The sequence below is a fragment of the Pimephales promelas genome, chromosome 21 (genome assembly GCF_988280905.1).
Source record: "Pimephales promelas chromosome 21, fPimPro1.hap1.1, whole genome shotgun sequence".
Classification (NCBI taxonomy): domain Eukaryota; kingdom Metazoa; phylum Chordata; class Actinopteri; order Cypriniformes; family Leuciscidae; genus Pimephales; species Pimephales promelas.
This window is the reverse complement of record NC_142789.1, coordinates 5,566,075-5,582,753: the sequence shown is the minus strand read 5'-3', so window position 1 is coordinate 5,582,753 and position 16,679 is coordinate 5,566,075. Positions and strand designations below refer to the sequence as shown.

The 16,679-nt window shown below is 36.9% G+C and overlaps 2 protein-coding genes across 2 annotated transcripts in view; one reads left to right on the top strand and one right to left on the bottom strand.

Moving 5' to 3' along the window:
• Positions 1-16,679, bottom strand: part of syn2b (synapsin IIb) — an 84,055-nt gene that overhangs the window by 13,476 nt on the left and 53,900 nt on the right. The window contains exons 6-7 of the mRNA XM_039648553.2: positions 1,189-1,251; positions 598-740 (exon numbers count right to left, since the gene is read on the bottom strand). Of these exons, the coding sequence (XP_039504487.2) occupies positions 598-740; positions 1,189-1,251 (206 nt within the window). The remainder of the gene's footprint in view (positions 1-597; positions 741-1,188; positions 1,252-16,679) is intronic.
• On the top strand, positions 3,824-14,971 carry timp4.1 (TIMP metallopeptidase inhibitor 4, tandem duplicate 1). Its single transcript, XM_039648556.2, has 5 exons — positions 3,824-4,042; positions 8,265-8,359; positions 9,711-9,819; positions 12,312-12,436; positions 14,330-14,971. The coding sequence occupies exons 1-5, from the start codon at positions 3,925-3,927 to the stop codon at positions 14,492-14,494; spliced, it is 612 nt and encodes a 203-aa protein (XP_039504490.2). The 5' UTR covers positions 3,824-3,924; the 3' UTR covers positions 14,495-14,971.

Sequence of the window (16,679 nt, the reverse complement as noted above, 5' to 3'; positions counted from 1 at the left end):
GAGTTTGTGTCATGCTTGAGACAATGAATACTGTTAAAAGTATAATTCATTTTAGTGTTATTTGAGAACTAACGTAAAAAATGAGTATTAATGTAATTTGATAACTTTGTTAAAAACAATTTACATTTCATATGGTAATTTGGATAAAAAGATAATTTAGAATGCATTAATAAGATACTTGTGACTGTGGTCCTGAATCTGATGAGTGCACTAATATTGAAATGTATGTTTTCTTGTATACATTGTTCAAAAACTCTTTCAATACAGACGAGTGAAGGCGAGAGCTGCGTGTGTGCGAGTTTCTTCTATATTCTCATTATTTTTCCCCTTTTAAGGGCACAACACACAGCTCCATTTGCATGAGAGTTTATATTCAAATTATTTAGACCAACTATGATCAGATGAGCTATGATCAGGTAGAACCAGGTTGTACACGTGGTGTGTGTTGCTGGAAGGATCAGGGATATCTAGCTACACCAATGGTTCCCAACCAGAGGGTCTCACGACTCTTAAAAATAAAGGTTCTGGCTTTGATGGTCAGGTCAAGCTGGTCTGAGCATCAGTTCACGGACCGGGAGAATGTGATCGTGGACTTACATGTAGGCTTTGTAATCCGAGCCGATCTTCTGGACCCTGATGTCATACTTGGCGTGGATGAAAGGCTCAGTGGTTGTGTATGTCTGAGTGATGGCCACGACACTTGCGATGTCCTGGAAGTCACTGTGATTGTCAACTTTCACCTGCCAGGGTTCAAATGTTATTAATGTTGTGTTTATTAAATGTTAAATTTAATGTCCCCAACTAAGCAAGCCAAAAACCAATGAGCTGAATGATGAAACAGTATTACAATAGACCATTTCACAAGATGTAAACACTGGTCCAGAAACACTCCCTGTTTCAGTTTGTAACTGTTTGTAAAGAAAACATCTTGTTTAACTTTTTGATTCAGTTTTAAATGTTCTGTTGGTTGTATTTTATCCCAGATTTTATGTAGTGTTAAAAAACTGAAACAGGAAGAGCTTCTGGACCAGTGTTGTTTACATCCTGTGAAATGGTTAATGGAAGCCGTCTTAGACACGGTCTTATAGTCCAGCACAGGTGAAGTGTGTATGTCTGTGAAATAAGATAATAAATGAATTCAAAATATTAATATAAACTATAATAGCATAAATGAAATGAGACTGGTACCTTCCCCATCCCAGAATGGGCATGTCCAATCTTCACCACCACAGGGAATGTTGGCATAGAGATCTGAAACACAGGAGCATTGTTTTCATTATTTACTCTACATCACTATATTTCACTAGTCACTATGTTTTATTGAGAGGAGAACCTAACTGAAACTGATTGAGCCATCTCTATCAGCTGGTTGAGGTATATGCAACCCGATTAAATGACCAAGTCGTACGAATTCGACGAATGATAAAAAGGGCTAAATCATACGAATTCATACGACCTCACTCGTATGAATTAGTACGATTTTGCTAAATCGTACATATTTTACGAATTGGCCAATTCGTATGAATTCGTACGAATGACCTACCCCTTACCCCGCCCCTAAACCTACCCATCACGTGGGTTTAGACAAATCGTACGAATTCGTAATTTTTAATCATTCGTCGTATTCGTACGAAATGGCCATGAGATAGGGTAGGGTATATTATGCCACAAAAAAAAAAATCCACTAGATTTCACAGTGTCAATCAACAGCATTTCTCACATCACTTCTTCTAACATGGATGTCAGAAACAAATAAATCACCCCAGCCATGTGAACTGTTTTTGGTGAAATTTTGCAAGCTAAGCATATTTTTTTACATATTACACTGTAAGAGCCTTGATTTTACAAAATGATGTTACTTGGTGCTATGAAAAGAATTAAGTATATTTTTAATAATTTTTCAAAAACATGCTCAACCAAACGGTTGATTTTTTGAGAATGGACATTACAATGCACTATTAAAACTTGGTTGTAATTCAAGTATGCTTTGGAATAAAGACCTACGTTTTGTTTTAAAGAAAACACTCAGCAGATTATTGCTCAAGTAAAAGCACTTAAAAAAATAAAAGTATGAATATATAAAATATATATTTTACAAAATATTTTTTTCCTATAAAATTATAAAATCAAAGCCATATACTGTACCTAACCAAGTTCCAAATATGAAGTTCTCATGAGATTTTGTTTAAGCGTAATACCAAAAATGACATAAATTCCTTTGAATTTAATTGTATGCATTCTGCTGTAACAAATTAATACATTTCTGTACAAATATCACTTCTGTTACAAAATATGGGAACTTGAGACTCAGACCTTTCTGACAATGAGTTTTTTAAGACTAAAAATGTTTTGATCATAAAATATGATGGACAATGAAAAAGTATGGCATAAGAAATATAAGTATAAAAAATGCAAAAAAAAAAAATGTCATCACTTTTTTCTTGGTGCGGACTTCTAAGGGTTAATACTTTATCAATATTTGCTTTATTTACTGAGATTCAGGAACTGGTCATTGTGCATAAGAAGACGCCATTAAATGTTATCAACACACTTCAGAATAACAGCACACCCAAAGAAATGACAGATGAGGAATAGACACCAACATGAACTTTAATACTAGGCTATACCTCACCCTCATAAAAACATATATTGGAAATTGATATTAAAAATGCCTCTATTATGCTAGTTTTAATGGTTCCTAATGTTGTTTTGGCGTCTCCAACAGGTTTACATTCATCCAAGGTCAAAAACACTGTAATGTCCTCATAATCTCTCAGTGTCTGAAACGCTTCCATTGAGGATTCAGTCTCACTAAGCCCCGCCCTCTGAGAGCTGCTCTGCTCTGATTGGTCAGAAAGCAAACGCTCATTATCATATCTGAATCTCAGTTCTTGATCACAGTAATACGAACATTAACGATGGCGTGGGTTTTACCGTATCAATCTCATCAAAGTGGATTTGCTTTGTCAGCAGAAAACAGCGTCTTCGCGACACAAACAACATGAACCAAACTCTTCAAGTCTCAGATACACTACAGTGTTTGAGGGAGGAGCTAAGAGACGCTGCTCATCCAATCAGGACCAGAGGCGGGCATTATGCAAATGAGTTACAAACCTGAGACTGAATTACTGACGATTCATGTCAGTTCAGAATCGCTTTTTTCTTTTGAGAGACAAAAACTCAATTTATCTTTGATCTGTGAAAGCAACTTCTAAGAGTATGCTATGATGAAATGAATTCAGCATGTTGTGTTCCAGTCACGTTTAGTTTCGTGTTCCTATTTTCCTTATGTCCCTAGTTAGTCTCCTTGTTAATTATTAACATGGATTCTGTCATCATCAGTGATAATGTGGTTAAGTTATGATCTTCTCCTGTGTGTTCCTTATTCATGGCAGTTTTCTCTATGCACCTTATTACGACACTTCCATGAGTGTCATAATCCTATAATGTTATGGTTATAATTCTACAATGTAATGGAGTGTCATTGTTTAACTTCTGTTAGTCATCTGCTCTGTACTACATCTATAACTGTGCATAACTGCATGACTGTGGTGTAGTGTGTGTAAACAAGACCTGTTTATCTTCTGGCCACAAACCACTGACTGTCTTTACTGCACGCAAGCAGTTTTACTTTCATAATCTGATCATTCACAGTCAAACAAGACTGATTGTACAATCAGATCAGTCATCTCCACAGATTCTGAGTGTGTATGTGTGTGTGATTGTGTGAGAGAGAGCATGTGTGTGTGTGTGTGTGTAGAGGGTGGGGTGTGTTTATTACAGTAGAAGGCTGGTCTTGTCCTGAAGTTATAAATGACTCGCAGCCCCTCGAGACTGAAGGAGATCATCGACAGACACACACACAGAGGAAGAATTTCATTCAGTGTGTGTTTCATACAGTTGCTGATCTGCGAGTGTGTGAGCATGACGATGAGCGTCTTGCTGTCTGCTGCGCTCCTGGTGTGTGCGTGTGTGTGTGTGAGCGAGAGCTGCACCTGTTTTCCAGCTCATCCACAGGAGTTATTCTGCAGTTCTTCGATAGGTACGTCACACTGGAGCTCAATCTCATTACAGCTGGATTACACAGATTTTAAAAAAATGGAAACACTGTACAATAAAGTTCATTATTTAACATTAGTTAATGTATTAACTAACATAAACTAACTTTGATCAATGCATTTGTTACAGTATTTATTTATCTTTGTTGATGTTAGTTAACCCTTATGCTGCATTAGGGACATTTTTGGTCTTTTGCAGTTTAATTTCTTTGACCATTTTGGCTGTTTTAATGCAAATGGTATGAAATTTGGCAAAATTGTGACTTTTTGGATACATGTAAAAAATGTGATCCCATTTTGCAAAATATGTATAACACACACTGTGTAGGTCAAATAGTAACACTCAGCACCATAAAGACCAAAAATGGCCCATTGAAACCCATTAAAACGTTGTTTAAATCTGAGGCTGTCAGTAATACATGAAACATGATTTTTGCACAAACATCCTTTCATTTTGAAGCAAAAGCATTATATTTGCATTATATAGTGTATTCCACCAGATGACGTCACTACATATTTATTCCCTATGGGTGGAAATGCACCTTATTTTAGGCAATAGGCAATGTTTAATAGGTGGCCATTTTTGGTCTCTAACGCGCTAAGTGGGATTTTTTGCAAAGTGGGACTGTGATAATCCAAATCTAAAGTTTAGTTTATTGAAAATAATTGAATTTTTGTGTTTTTTCCTCTTATACAAATCGATGGTTTCGCAAACAAAACTGGTAATTAAAGGGTTAAAATCCTGAAATTGAATACTTTTTTGGTAGTTATGATGAGGACTGATGCTGGTTAAAATATTTAACTTGGTAAAAGTGGAAAATAATAATAATATATAATACTTTAGGCAATGTTTAATATGTGGCCATTTTTGGTCCTTAATGCACTCAACGGTGTTAAAAGTCTAATGCAGCACAAGGGTTAATAAAATCCAGCTGTTCATGGTTTGTTTACATTCACGGTGCATTAAAGGAGTAGTTCACATTTCAAAAAACTTTTGCTGATAATTTACTCACCCCCATGTCATCCAAGATGTTCATGTCTTTCTTTCTTCAGTCGAAAAGAAATTAAGGTTTTTGATGAAAACATTCCAGGAAACATTTTCTCCATATAATGCACTTCAGTGGGAGAAAAAAGGCATTTTCAGTGCAAACTGCAAACTGTTCAAAGGGCTTTGAACAACACCAGACGATGAATAAGGGTCTTATCAAGCGAAACGATCGCTCATTTAATAAATAAATAACAACGTTTAAGTTTTATAAGCTCAAATGTTCTCCTTGCTCTGAGTCAGTTCGTTCGTTTCGTTCGTTGAATGAACCAAATGACTTGGAAAAAGATTCGTTCATTTTGATGAACGAGTTTGAACAGGAGAGTCACAAATGTGCGTCACAGAACAGAGCAAGGCGGGCATTTGAGCTTATAAAACTTCAACTTTGTTATTTATTTATTAAATGAGCGATTGTATCGCTTGAAACGATCACTGGAAGTGTCTTTTGGACCTTGAAGCGTTTAGTTCCTACTGAAGTGCATTATGGAGAAAAAAACCTGGAATATTTTCATCAAAAACCTTAATTTCTTTTCAACTGAACAAAGAATTACGTGGACATCTCGGATGATGGGGGTGAGTAAATTATCAGCAAAAGTTTTTTCAAAAGTGAACTACTCCTTTAACTAATGTTAACAAATACAACCTTTGAATTTAATACCGCATTAGTAAATGTTGAAATTAATTTTAACTAAGATTAATAAATGCTGTATAAGCGCAGTTCATCATTAGTTCATTATTAACTAATGTTAACTAATGAACCTTATGTAAAGTGTTAACAAAACTTTATACTTTACATTTTATTGAATATTAAATATAAATTCTCACTAATTTGGCTTTTTTTTTATCTTTTGAATAACAGCATATTGCTTATGTATGTTCAGAAAGTCTTCCAGTTTTGTAGAATCTAACACGTTAGAGGCCACACGGCATAGCAAATACAATATATCCCCAGTTTGATGTAATTTTGTTCATGAAAAATTTGCAACAATTTTTTTCACTTTGTATTTTTGTTCAATAGTACCAGAATATCCTAAACATAAAGTCAGACGTAATCTAATCAGTCCGAAAATGTGTAACATTACATTCTTCATCATGCAATTTTTCATTCTGCAATGGATTAGAATTTGTAAGTAATACCCAGCACTGCTAAAGCACTCTTTGTTAATAATTTTTCCATTTAAATACTGTGATAAATCAGATATCTATCAAGAACATTTCACTGTCACAGTCTAATATTTCATAAACATTTGCGCTAAATTAAATGCCTGTTATCAACACGCACATTATGCACAGATAAAAGTTCAGTGATCTAGTATGGCTTACAAACAGATTTAGATTCAGATTTTTTGGGGAAAAACAAGACAAAGGTATTCATCGAGAGTCTTTGTGGTTTAAATATTGACTTTCCGATGTGGAAAGCGTGTGGATCCCTGTTTCCGTGCGTCAGAGTTGCTTTGGCATTCCAGACCTTGTTCTGGGATAATCAGGCATGGAATGACCGGCATGGGTTTGTACAGACATGCCGATGCCTGTGGCTTTCACTGAACCAATATAATAAACCCACATAATCCCTCTGCTAGAAAACATCAGTCTGCCAGTCCTCTCACTACCAAACTATTGATTTTTTTTAAGTTTTGCATTTGATTTTTTATGAAGATTGTTTTTCAGGCTCTTGCTTGATTTTCTGTGTGCGTAGAACAGAGAACAGATTGAGTTCTTGAATGGTTTAAATCACACTACGGGTGTGTTGACTCTTGGCCGGTGCGATTTGACCAAAACTAACTCAATTTCTATGTTAGAGCGGTTCATTAGAATAGACGTGATGCAGCATAATTGTTCGGCAAGGTCCGTCACAGAAATATATACCATAAATATCATTTCTTTTTGCTTTGTATCTTTAGGTTCGGTGTTGAACTGGCTTTTTAAATTTTATTATATTGTTGTCTGAGGTCAATTTATGACGTTTGCTTGGTTTTTACATTCAAAAACATCAAAATGAATAAGTAATAGGCTAAGTTTTGAGCCCAGGCTCAGAAACGCTTGGTTTTTATGGGCGTCTCGCACTGAAGACTTGGAAGTAAAGGCCCATTGCTGTGAGTGGATAACAGTTTTGAATATTATAATGAGTTTCAACTCACCCGTCGATGGACTTGTTTTGAAAACGTCCAATGTTGTAAAATGGCAACCGGAATGATTCGACCCAGAGTTTGTTTGTTGTACAATTCCTGTCAGATCCAATATAGACGGCACAGCACCGTTCGTTACTCTTAATCGGTCTGCAAATCCAGTCTTGTTTACAAAACAATCCTCGGTGAATTGAAGCGAACAGACGGACAATGTTTTACCTCATCAGCTGGAACGTCATTAAAAATAAGTTTATCCATGCAGTCCTATTGGAATCCAGAGGAAGCTCATGCAGCGACTGTCGTCTTCCACAACCAGGCACTGCACAATATTTTGTATTTCTCGGTAGCTCAATCCGGTTTGTCATCACGAGGTAGGAATCTATGTTATTTAGCTATATGCTTGTAATGTGCAAATCGGTGGGCGGGGGTTGAAGTAGGCATTGGTCTTCTTTTGCGGGGGTGGTGTTTTATCCTCTTTGACATCATAGTTCCCCACTTTGAAAAACGAGTCGTTTGCTGAGGCTGGTGTCATTAAAAGCTTTTATTGGACTAACAAGGACGTTTTCAGTTCTCAAACTTATAGGATATTCTTACAATATGATGACCTCTTAGATGTCAAAAGCTCAAGGAAAATTTGATTCCTCAGTTCATCACCCCTTTAATAATAACAGTGTGAATGCGTGAACCAAGACTAAATGTATCATTTTCTTTTAGGGTCCAAAAGAGCCAAGCGAACTGAAATGCACACACAGGAATCAATAATTTTATATCAAGTATTCAATTCCTGACCTTAAGTATCCGATTCCCGCAATAACCTTTTCAGCCACAGTAGTTTTAGGCATTAATAGCTGGACTATTTAGTTATTGATTTTCTAATGTATTAAAGGATATTTAAAAATCAATTCTGTAAGACACAGGTGATTCCCTCTATGACACAACTACATTCTGAACTCTTATATGACGCCGCCTCAAAAATGTATTTTCATGTGTTCAGCCTCACACACTGTATTTAACAACTGATGCTTTTCCCATTAGTGATTCGAGCTGAGTTAACTGGGGAGAAGATCTTACCAGGAGAGATAAATATAGATGGTATGGGGGAAGTTCAATATGACATCAAAGTGTTGAAGGTGAGATAAAGTATTGATGATCATAAATGTTCTGCTGGGAATTATAATGATATAGCATGCTTTTAGATTGGACTGATGTCAAAATCAGGAGTGTGTTTCCCGAAAGCATCGTTAGCCAACTACAGTCGCAAGTTCAGTCGTTATCAGCAGTTCCACCGTTTCCCGAAACCATCGTTTGTCAACAAACATTGCAGAGTTGTGTGTTTGACAGATCTAGATCTCGAGCTGTGGTTAGAAGCAGAGTTTATAGTTTTCATGACATGTGACTCAATAAATCCTGATCTTGAGCAAAATCAGCAAGCTGACATTCACTGCAATCTTTTATTTAGAACACATACTAATGTCATTTACATCTTTTAGTTTGTCAAGAGATTTAAAGCGTCGTGTTTGAAGAGTGCGCATGTGTGAACGAGCTCTAGTGTGTATGATCGAATCTGGAAATAAAGCAAAATAACTGAGAAAAATGAGAAATATTCCTCAGATGCCATGATCGTAATTTATAGTTAAAAAAAACATCGCGCATTAATTCCATCTCAAACACATTCATTAAAAGTATTATCAGTCCAACACCTGCGTGACGTCATTAACCAACGTGATTGAATGACCAATTTGCGATAATATGGTTTCGGGAAACATTCGTGACTAGCTAGATGATTTCTTCAGCGATGCATTGTACTATGTGAAGCAGCGAGTTACAGCGTTATATGGGAATCACACCCCTGAATAGTCCATGAGTAAAATGGAGAGTTTCTTGTCGACACATGAACGTATGACATGTGCTTTGTTTGTGAAGCATCGAAAGCTTTTTTTGCTGAAATCACGTGACTTTGGCGATTTGATACACGCGCCCAATCACTGGTTCGAAATAACACAGTCTCATCCCAAAAAGTCATATAACTGACGTTTTGGGACGTATTTTGACCATATGTCAATATCCGCCTTTTTAGGGCCCCCTTAAACGTCGGTAGATGGCAATCCCGGGCCGACATACAACTGACGCTTTACCTTTAACGTCAGTTAGGTGACGGGTTAGGTTTAGGGTTAGGTTTAGGTCTGGGGTAGAGTTAGGATCCCGTAACCTCATCTACCGACGTTTAAGGGGGCCCTAAAAAAGGCGAATATTGACGTATGGTCAAAAGACGTCCCAAAACGTCAGTTATATGACGTCTTGGGATGAGACCGGGTTGTTCGAAACAAAGGATTCGAAGCCTCGCAGCGCGTTTCTGTAGCGTCCGACACTCGAGACTCTATTTTAAATATAATAATTTTTAAATAATGGATCTGCAGACCCAAAACACAATACACTGCTATACAATATCAACAATGGTTTCACAAAATCTTGGTTTTGCAGGTGTTCAAAGGTTCATCTGAAAGAATAAAGAAAATCAAGTATGCCTCTACAAGTGAGATGTGTTCAATGTGTGGGATCAGACTGAATCACGGCCAGTATCTGCTGTCAGGTAAACACAAAGTTCAGTCGTGAAACTCTAGATGGCGCAGATAATGTTGTGATTGTTAACTGTCACTTGGCGCTCTTTTTTATTGCCTGCTTTTTTCGTATCACTTATTTTAGTGATCATTATAAATAGGGCTTGGGCGTCGTGACGTCATTACTTGGCGTGGCGGCCATGTTGACAGCTTTAGGAATGTAAAAATACTACCCTATCTCACGACCAATTCGTACGAATTCGTACGAATGATTCAAAAGTGGCTAATTCGTACTAATTCATACGACCTCACTCGTACAAATTTGTACGATTTGTCTAAACCCACGTGACGGTTATGTTTAGGGGCGGGGTCAGGGGTAGGTCATTCGTACGAATTCATACGAATTGGCTAATTCGTAAAATATGTACGAATTAGCTAAATCATACTAATTCGTACGAGTGAGGTCGTACAAATTGTTACGAATTAGCCACCTCGTAAAATTTGTACGAATTCCCGTGAGATCGGGTTGAAAAATACAGCAAGTCGAACGAGGAGAAGCAACAGAGTTGATGGATGTGGCAAAAGGATATGGAATTTATTGGGATGTGTTAAATATATGGAAGCCAGGGACCGGTATGTGGACAAAACTGGCACTTTTAACGGTTTGGATCCATATGAAATTTCCAACAAAGAGTCAGCAAACAGTGGGAACACAGTAATCCGGACAAAGAAGATGCGCTCCACCTAGCTGCTAGTTTAGTAACTGTTAGTGCTAACAATCATTCACACATGTAGTTTTAACTGTGTTTCAAAAGTGTACTTAGTACCGTTAGCTGTCAAACCTTCCTTTTATTCTGGGTTTCACACGTTTTTGAGATCTTTTCCAGCTGTCGTCCTGTTTTTTTCCTGTAAAATATCCCGTATTTTAATACTCTCATAACATTGACGTTAGACCTTCCTTCGGACCTGTCAGTCTCTGTACTGTTGTCCTGTTGCTACCCCCTTGCCCTCAGTATCGTTTTGCTTACTAACTTAAGTTTTGCTTAAAACAGCTTCTAACTACACTTTTAAACACATAGTTAAAAGTATGTTACATGTGTGAATGGTTGTTACCACTATAACTGTTACTAAACTAGCAGCTAGGTTAAGCACAGTTTACCTTTGTCTGAATTACAAGTTACTGCGCTCCCACTGTTTGTTGGAAATTTCGGATCCAAGTGCCGTGTTTGTCCCTGTAAACGTATCCCGGTAAAATTCGTAAAATAAATTTTAACATCTTTTTTATTTTCTTTCTCCAATTTCCCAATTTTCCCAACTCTGCTGCTTCTCTTCGTTCGACTTGCTGTATTTTTACATTCGCGAAGCTGTCAACATGGCTGCCACGTCCCAGAATGCAAAGCAGTGCCCAAGCCCTATGTCATTCGAAAGCTTACAAACTCAGAAATGTATCCTGTGAAAACCATTTTGAGATTGGATCTTGTCTTACTCTGGAAATGGTACTTTAAATTATTTTAGCAGGCTCCTCCCCTAGTGGACGGAGTCAGGTTACAAAATTATTTTAACTACTTTAATCTAAACTTTTCTAATCTTGACACAACCCAGATCGTTGGAAAGGTCTGAGTCTCGTTAATTTACTGCTCGATGACCCAAGTGGCTTGCTGTCGGCTGCATGAGATGTTCCCTGTTTTTTTTTAATGTGTTTTATAACTTTTATACCTCAACATGTCAGGCTGCTCCAGCTATACAACGCTGTGAAAGTTTAAAAAAAAAATGTTGCTGATAATTTACTCACCCCCATGTCATCCAAGATGTCCATGTCTTTCTTCAGTTGAAAAGAAATTAAGGATTTTGATGATAATATTCCAGGAATTTTCTCCATATAATGTACTTCAATGGGAACCAAACGTTTCAAGGTCCAAATGAGAGTTTCAGTGCAGTTTCAAACGGCTTTAAACGACACCAGACGATGCATAAGGGTCTTATCAAGCGAAACGATCGGTCATTTAAAAAATAAATAAAAAAGTTTCAAGCTCAAATGCTCGCCTTGCTCTGTTCTGTGATGAGCGTTCGTGACTCTCCTGTTCAAACTCGTTCATCAAAATTAACAAATCTTTTTTCGAGTCATGACTCGAAGGGTCCTAGATAAGACCCTTATTCATCGTCTGTCGAAGTTTAAAGCCCTTTAAAGCTGCGCTGAAACTCTCATTTGGACCTTGAACTGTTTGGTTCCCAGTAAAGTCCATTATATGGAGAAAATCCTGGAACGTTTTCATCAAAAACCTTCATTTCTTTTCGACTGAAGAAAGAAAGACGTGGACATCTTTGATGAGATGGGGGTGAGTAAATTATCAGCAAAAGTTTTTTTTAGAAATGATCTACTCCTTGAAGGTAAATCTAGTTCAGAGAGATCCACATTAAATAGTTTTGATTTAACAGGAATTTGAAAACACAGACTAACATTATGAGTGGACCTCAGGCAATATAAAACAAAAATGAAATACACAATATGTTTGCTGTCCCTTAGGAGAGTTCATGAATGATGAGGTAATGTCTATTACACTGTGCGACCTCATTATGCGCTGGGACAGTATCTCCTTAATGCAGAAGAACAACATCAAATACAGATATCAGAAAGGCTGTGAATGCAAGGTAAGAACACATTTCTTTAGAGATGGACGAAATATCGGCCACCATATTAGTATTGTCCGACATATGTTAATTTTTATGTTATAGTTATCAATCCAATAAAAAAATAAATTGGCCGACATATTAAATAATGTATGTTGGGTTGTTTTAACCCAATTTTAGGTCAAACATGGACAAACCCGAACGTTGGGTTAAAATTTTAATTAAAAAAATAACCCAACGGCTAGGTTCGTCCACATTTGACCCAATGTTGGGTTAAAACAACCCAGCATTTTTTTTACATTGTATATGTCATACAAGTCTGTCATATCGGCTACGTAAATTCCAGTCAACATGCCAATTGCACGCTCCCTCAAAACTTAAAACATCTGTGGCATTGTGCTCTGTGATAAAACTGCACATTTTAGAGTAGTCTTTTATTATGGCCAGCCTAAGGCACACCTGTGCAATGATTAGCATCATGGTAGCACGTAATGTGTCCAAACTCGGTCCTGGAGGGCCACTGTCCTCCACAGTTTAGTTCCAACTTGCTTCAACACACCTGCTTGTAAGTTTTTAGCATGCCTAATGACCATCAACATGCAGCTAATCAAGACTTTATAGCTGCGTTTAATTGGGGTTGGAGCTAAACTCTGCAGGATAGTGGCCCTCCTGGACTGAATTTGGACAGATGTCAGATTGGAAGAGATTTGTTTAGAGGACTCGAGACAGACTGCAGTACATTAATGGACTTTAACTGTACAATATACATCTAAGTTAAGACTAGTCATGATTGATAGTGTTGACTGGACAATCTGTGTCTGTTTATACTAATTTATGAAATATAACTGGACGCACACACATCAAACAAGCATTAATGTATATTCATCATACGGTCTAATCAGTATCTTGATATGGCACACCTGTGAGGTGGATGGATTATCTGGCCAAAGGAGAAGTGCTCACTAACACAGATTTGTGAACAATATTTGAGAGAAATTGAATTTTTGGTTACACTTTACGGTAAGTGTACATGAACTATCATGAATTCATTCATGCATTAATATCTCAAAAATCACCAGGAACTAACACAAGTTCAATATTTTTCATTCATAATTTCATGAATGAACAACACCTTTACTAAGATGAGCACATCATCATGAATTGTGATTTATTATGCATGATCATGATGTTTTCTTTGTTCTTTGTCTGGGTCAGTGGCCTAGTGACCACTTTAGTTGAGGGGCCACACACATGATGAAGTCATTAATAGATTAATGCTTAGTTAATGATGACTACTGTATTGAACAGACCCCAAAATCAACCAATCACAGCTCATAGCACACAAATTCTGTTAATCAAATACAGATGTCATCATTAACTAAGCATTATCTATCAATGACTTCATCGTGTGTGTGGCCCATCAACTAAAGTGGCTAGGTCCTTTGAAACACTGATGTGCTATTAATGGTGGCATTACTGTGAACAAAGAAAACATCATGATCGTGCGTAATATGATCATGATGTTTTCTTGATGAAGTCATGAATGAACAACGTTGAACTTGTGTTAGTTCCTGATGATTCATGAGATATTAATGAATGCATAATTCATGATAATTCATGTACCCTTACAGTAAAGTGTTACCAACATTGGGTTATTTTTTAACCCAACCATTGGGTGTTTTCAAATCGTTGGTAATTTTGAGTAATAATCCAATGCACTGGGTTAAAATAACCCACAGTTGGGAAGGTGCTATAGCACTTCATAGTACTCGTTGGGTTATTTTTAACCCAACATTTTAACCCAACTAGAAGACTAAGAGAACCACTCATTCTCTAATTCATTTCAATGTCCAATCTGAGTGTACAAAAACATAACTGAAAGTATATATTGTATTGTACTATATTAATCTGCAGATCTCCAGCTGCACTGATCAGCCCTGTCAGCCCAGCTCTGAGAACGAGTGCGTGTTTGTTGAATGGTCTTCTTCGAGGTCAAAGTTCGCCTGCATCAGAAACAGCAACGGCTCCTGCAGCTGGTACACAGGAACGGCCAAAAACCACACACATACACACGTCTGACGTCTGCAAACCACACACACACCCATTAAGTCTGAGTGGAAAACAAACTGCTTGATGTTGATCGACTCTGAACACAAGCAAGGCCTTTAACCTCCTGCAACCACCCAGAATACTTTGCATCAGATTATTAGCATGTCGTATTAGTGTAATGCTTACAGTATATGACGACACATTGTTTCTTTTAGGTCATTTGTTTTTCAAAAAAACCACCACCAACAACAACAAAAACAGAAATTCTGCTTGTTTTTCGCATTTTAAAAAGAAGGGTTTCAGGGCAAATACGCCGTTTTCAACTAATGCCTAAAGATATCAGAAAGATTCTGCATGAGCCTTTCCTACATTTACACTTCTAAATTAATCTTTAGTATGTTACAATTTATCTGCATAATTTTGGCTTGCTGCAATTTTATGAGGTATTTTTTACAAGTAATAAAACCTAAACATTAAAATAAAAATGTGCAGGAATTTAGGAAGCTGCCAACTGTGTCTATGTCTCTCTATTATGAAGCAAACCTCATGTGTTGCAATAGTTATTGTGGTGGTTCTTAGCAAATTACCCAGATAGCAGACTGACATTGAATCAACGTGGAAATATGACATCGAAACAACGTTGATCTGACATTGTTTTGCTCATCGAATTAACGTTGAACCAACGTCAGACGCGTCATTCTTTCAAAACTAACAGAAAATCAACTTGAAATCAACGCGTTGTTTCAACGTTATGAAAGCAAACCAATTTTCGATTTCATTTAGCTTTGAAGAATGCCGCGTCTGACGTTGGTTCAACGTTAATTCGATGAGCAAATCAACGTTGTTTCAATGTCATGAGAGACGTCGTTTCCACGTTGATTCAATGTCAGTTTGCTGTCTGGGTATGCAGATTGTGAAACTGTTCATGAGATGCAGCTGCTTTAGATTAGATTAGATCAGTTTAGCGTAGCTTAGCTTAGCTCAGATTAGCTTAGCTTAGCTTAGTTTACTTAATGGACAGTCAACAAATTCACACAAATCACTGTTTCCGTAGGTATGCAATTAACAATTAAAGTCGGCATGAAATCAAATTTGACAAATCTTCTTTTTATATGTAATATTGTAGTGTTTATTATAAATGATTTATCTGTGCACTGACTTCATTATTTTTTAAAAATTCATGTACCATTATAATCGTTAATCAAATATATTACCCTTCCCTCCCCCATCGAAACGACCTCTCTTCTCTTTCGGTCACGTGTAATGGCGAAAGTGTGCGGCCAGAGTCGATGAGGGTGCGGCCTCTCCGATTATTACATTCAAATCTGCCTCCATTTTGTTTGCAACGCCCAACCTCCAACGATCCAATCAATTCCCGAATGACGAAATCAAGCCCTGCCCTACATATTTTTCTAATTTCAGAAGCCGTTTCACTCGGATATACGTCACGACAAGGAAAAAATGACAATCTCAACTTCCGTTTCACGCCAACTTTAAAGAGTTCTGTGTGTAATAAAATGAATAGCATGTTGATACATTTGTATGTCTTTAATGAAATGCATTTATCTAGTATTGATTTCCACTTTTGTGTTCTGATGGGGATAGAGTTAAAAACTGTAAAAAGGGTTAATTTTAAGACATTATGTAACAAACTGGTCGAACAGTCATTGTGGACTCGTGCACAGCTGACCACTCAGAGTCAACAGCAAATGAATAACAGGGAACAGGAAATGATATCATATCAGGATGTCACAAGAAACCACACAAAGAATCTCTTCAAGATTGTAAAATTATGATTTATATTGAAACGCACTGTAAAGGAGCCACGCAAAACAAAAACAGGTAACGTCTGGCTTTAGTTTGAGATGATCCTGATTTTCATGCACTAAAAAGATCAGCAATAATGTAAACCTACTTTCTCCCAGAAAATGTTTTAATAACTTATTATGCTCAAATATATTCATTTAGCAGACGTGTCATCCAAAGTGAGAAACATTTGGTACAACAGCAAACACTTAAAGTACACTTTTAATTACAGAAATAAAATACTTTAAGAGTCTGAACTTTGTGTAATGTTTTCAAATGTGAACATGTTAATTGCAATGAAGGTTAAATTTACATACCGGTAATGTTAAATGCAATTAGATGAACTTTATATCTTTATATCATAATTACTTCTTGTGAAACATGGTTAAAATTCCTGCTGAACGTACTA

Bases quoted from the DNA above. Each gene is read 5' to 3' on its own strand.
- timp4.1 (XM_039648556.2), top strand. From the start codon at position 3,925: ATGACGATGAGCGTCTTGCTGTCTGCTGCGCTCCTGGTGTGTGCGTGT. The intron at 4,043-8,264 runs GTACGTCACACT...TTTTCCCATTAG, and splicing joins ATTCTGCAGTTCTTCGATAG to TGATTCGAGCTGAGTTAACT. The intron at 8,360-9,710 runs GTGAGATAAAGT...TTGGTTTTGCAG, and splicing joins ATGACATCAAAGTGTTGAAG to GTGTTCAAAGGTTCATCTGA.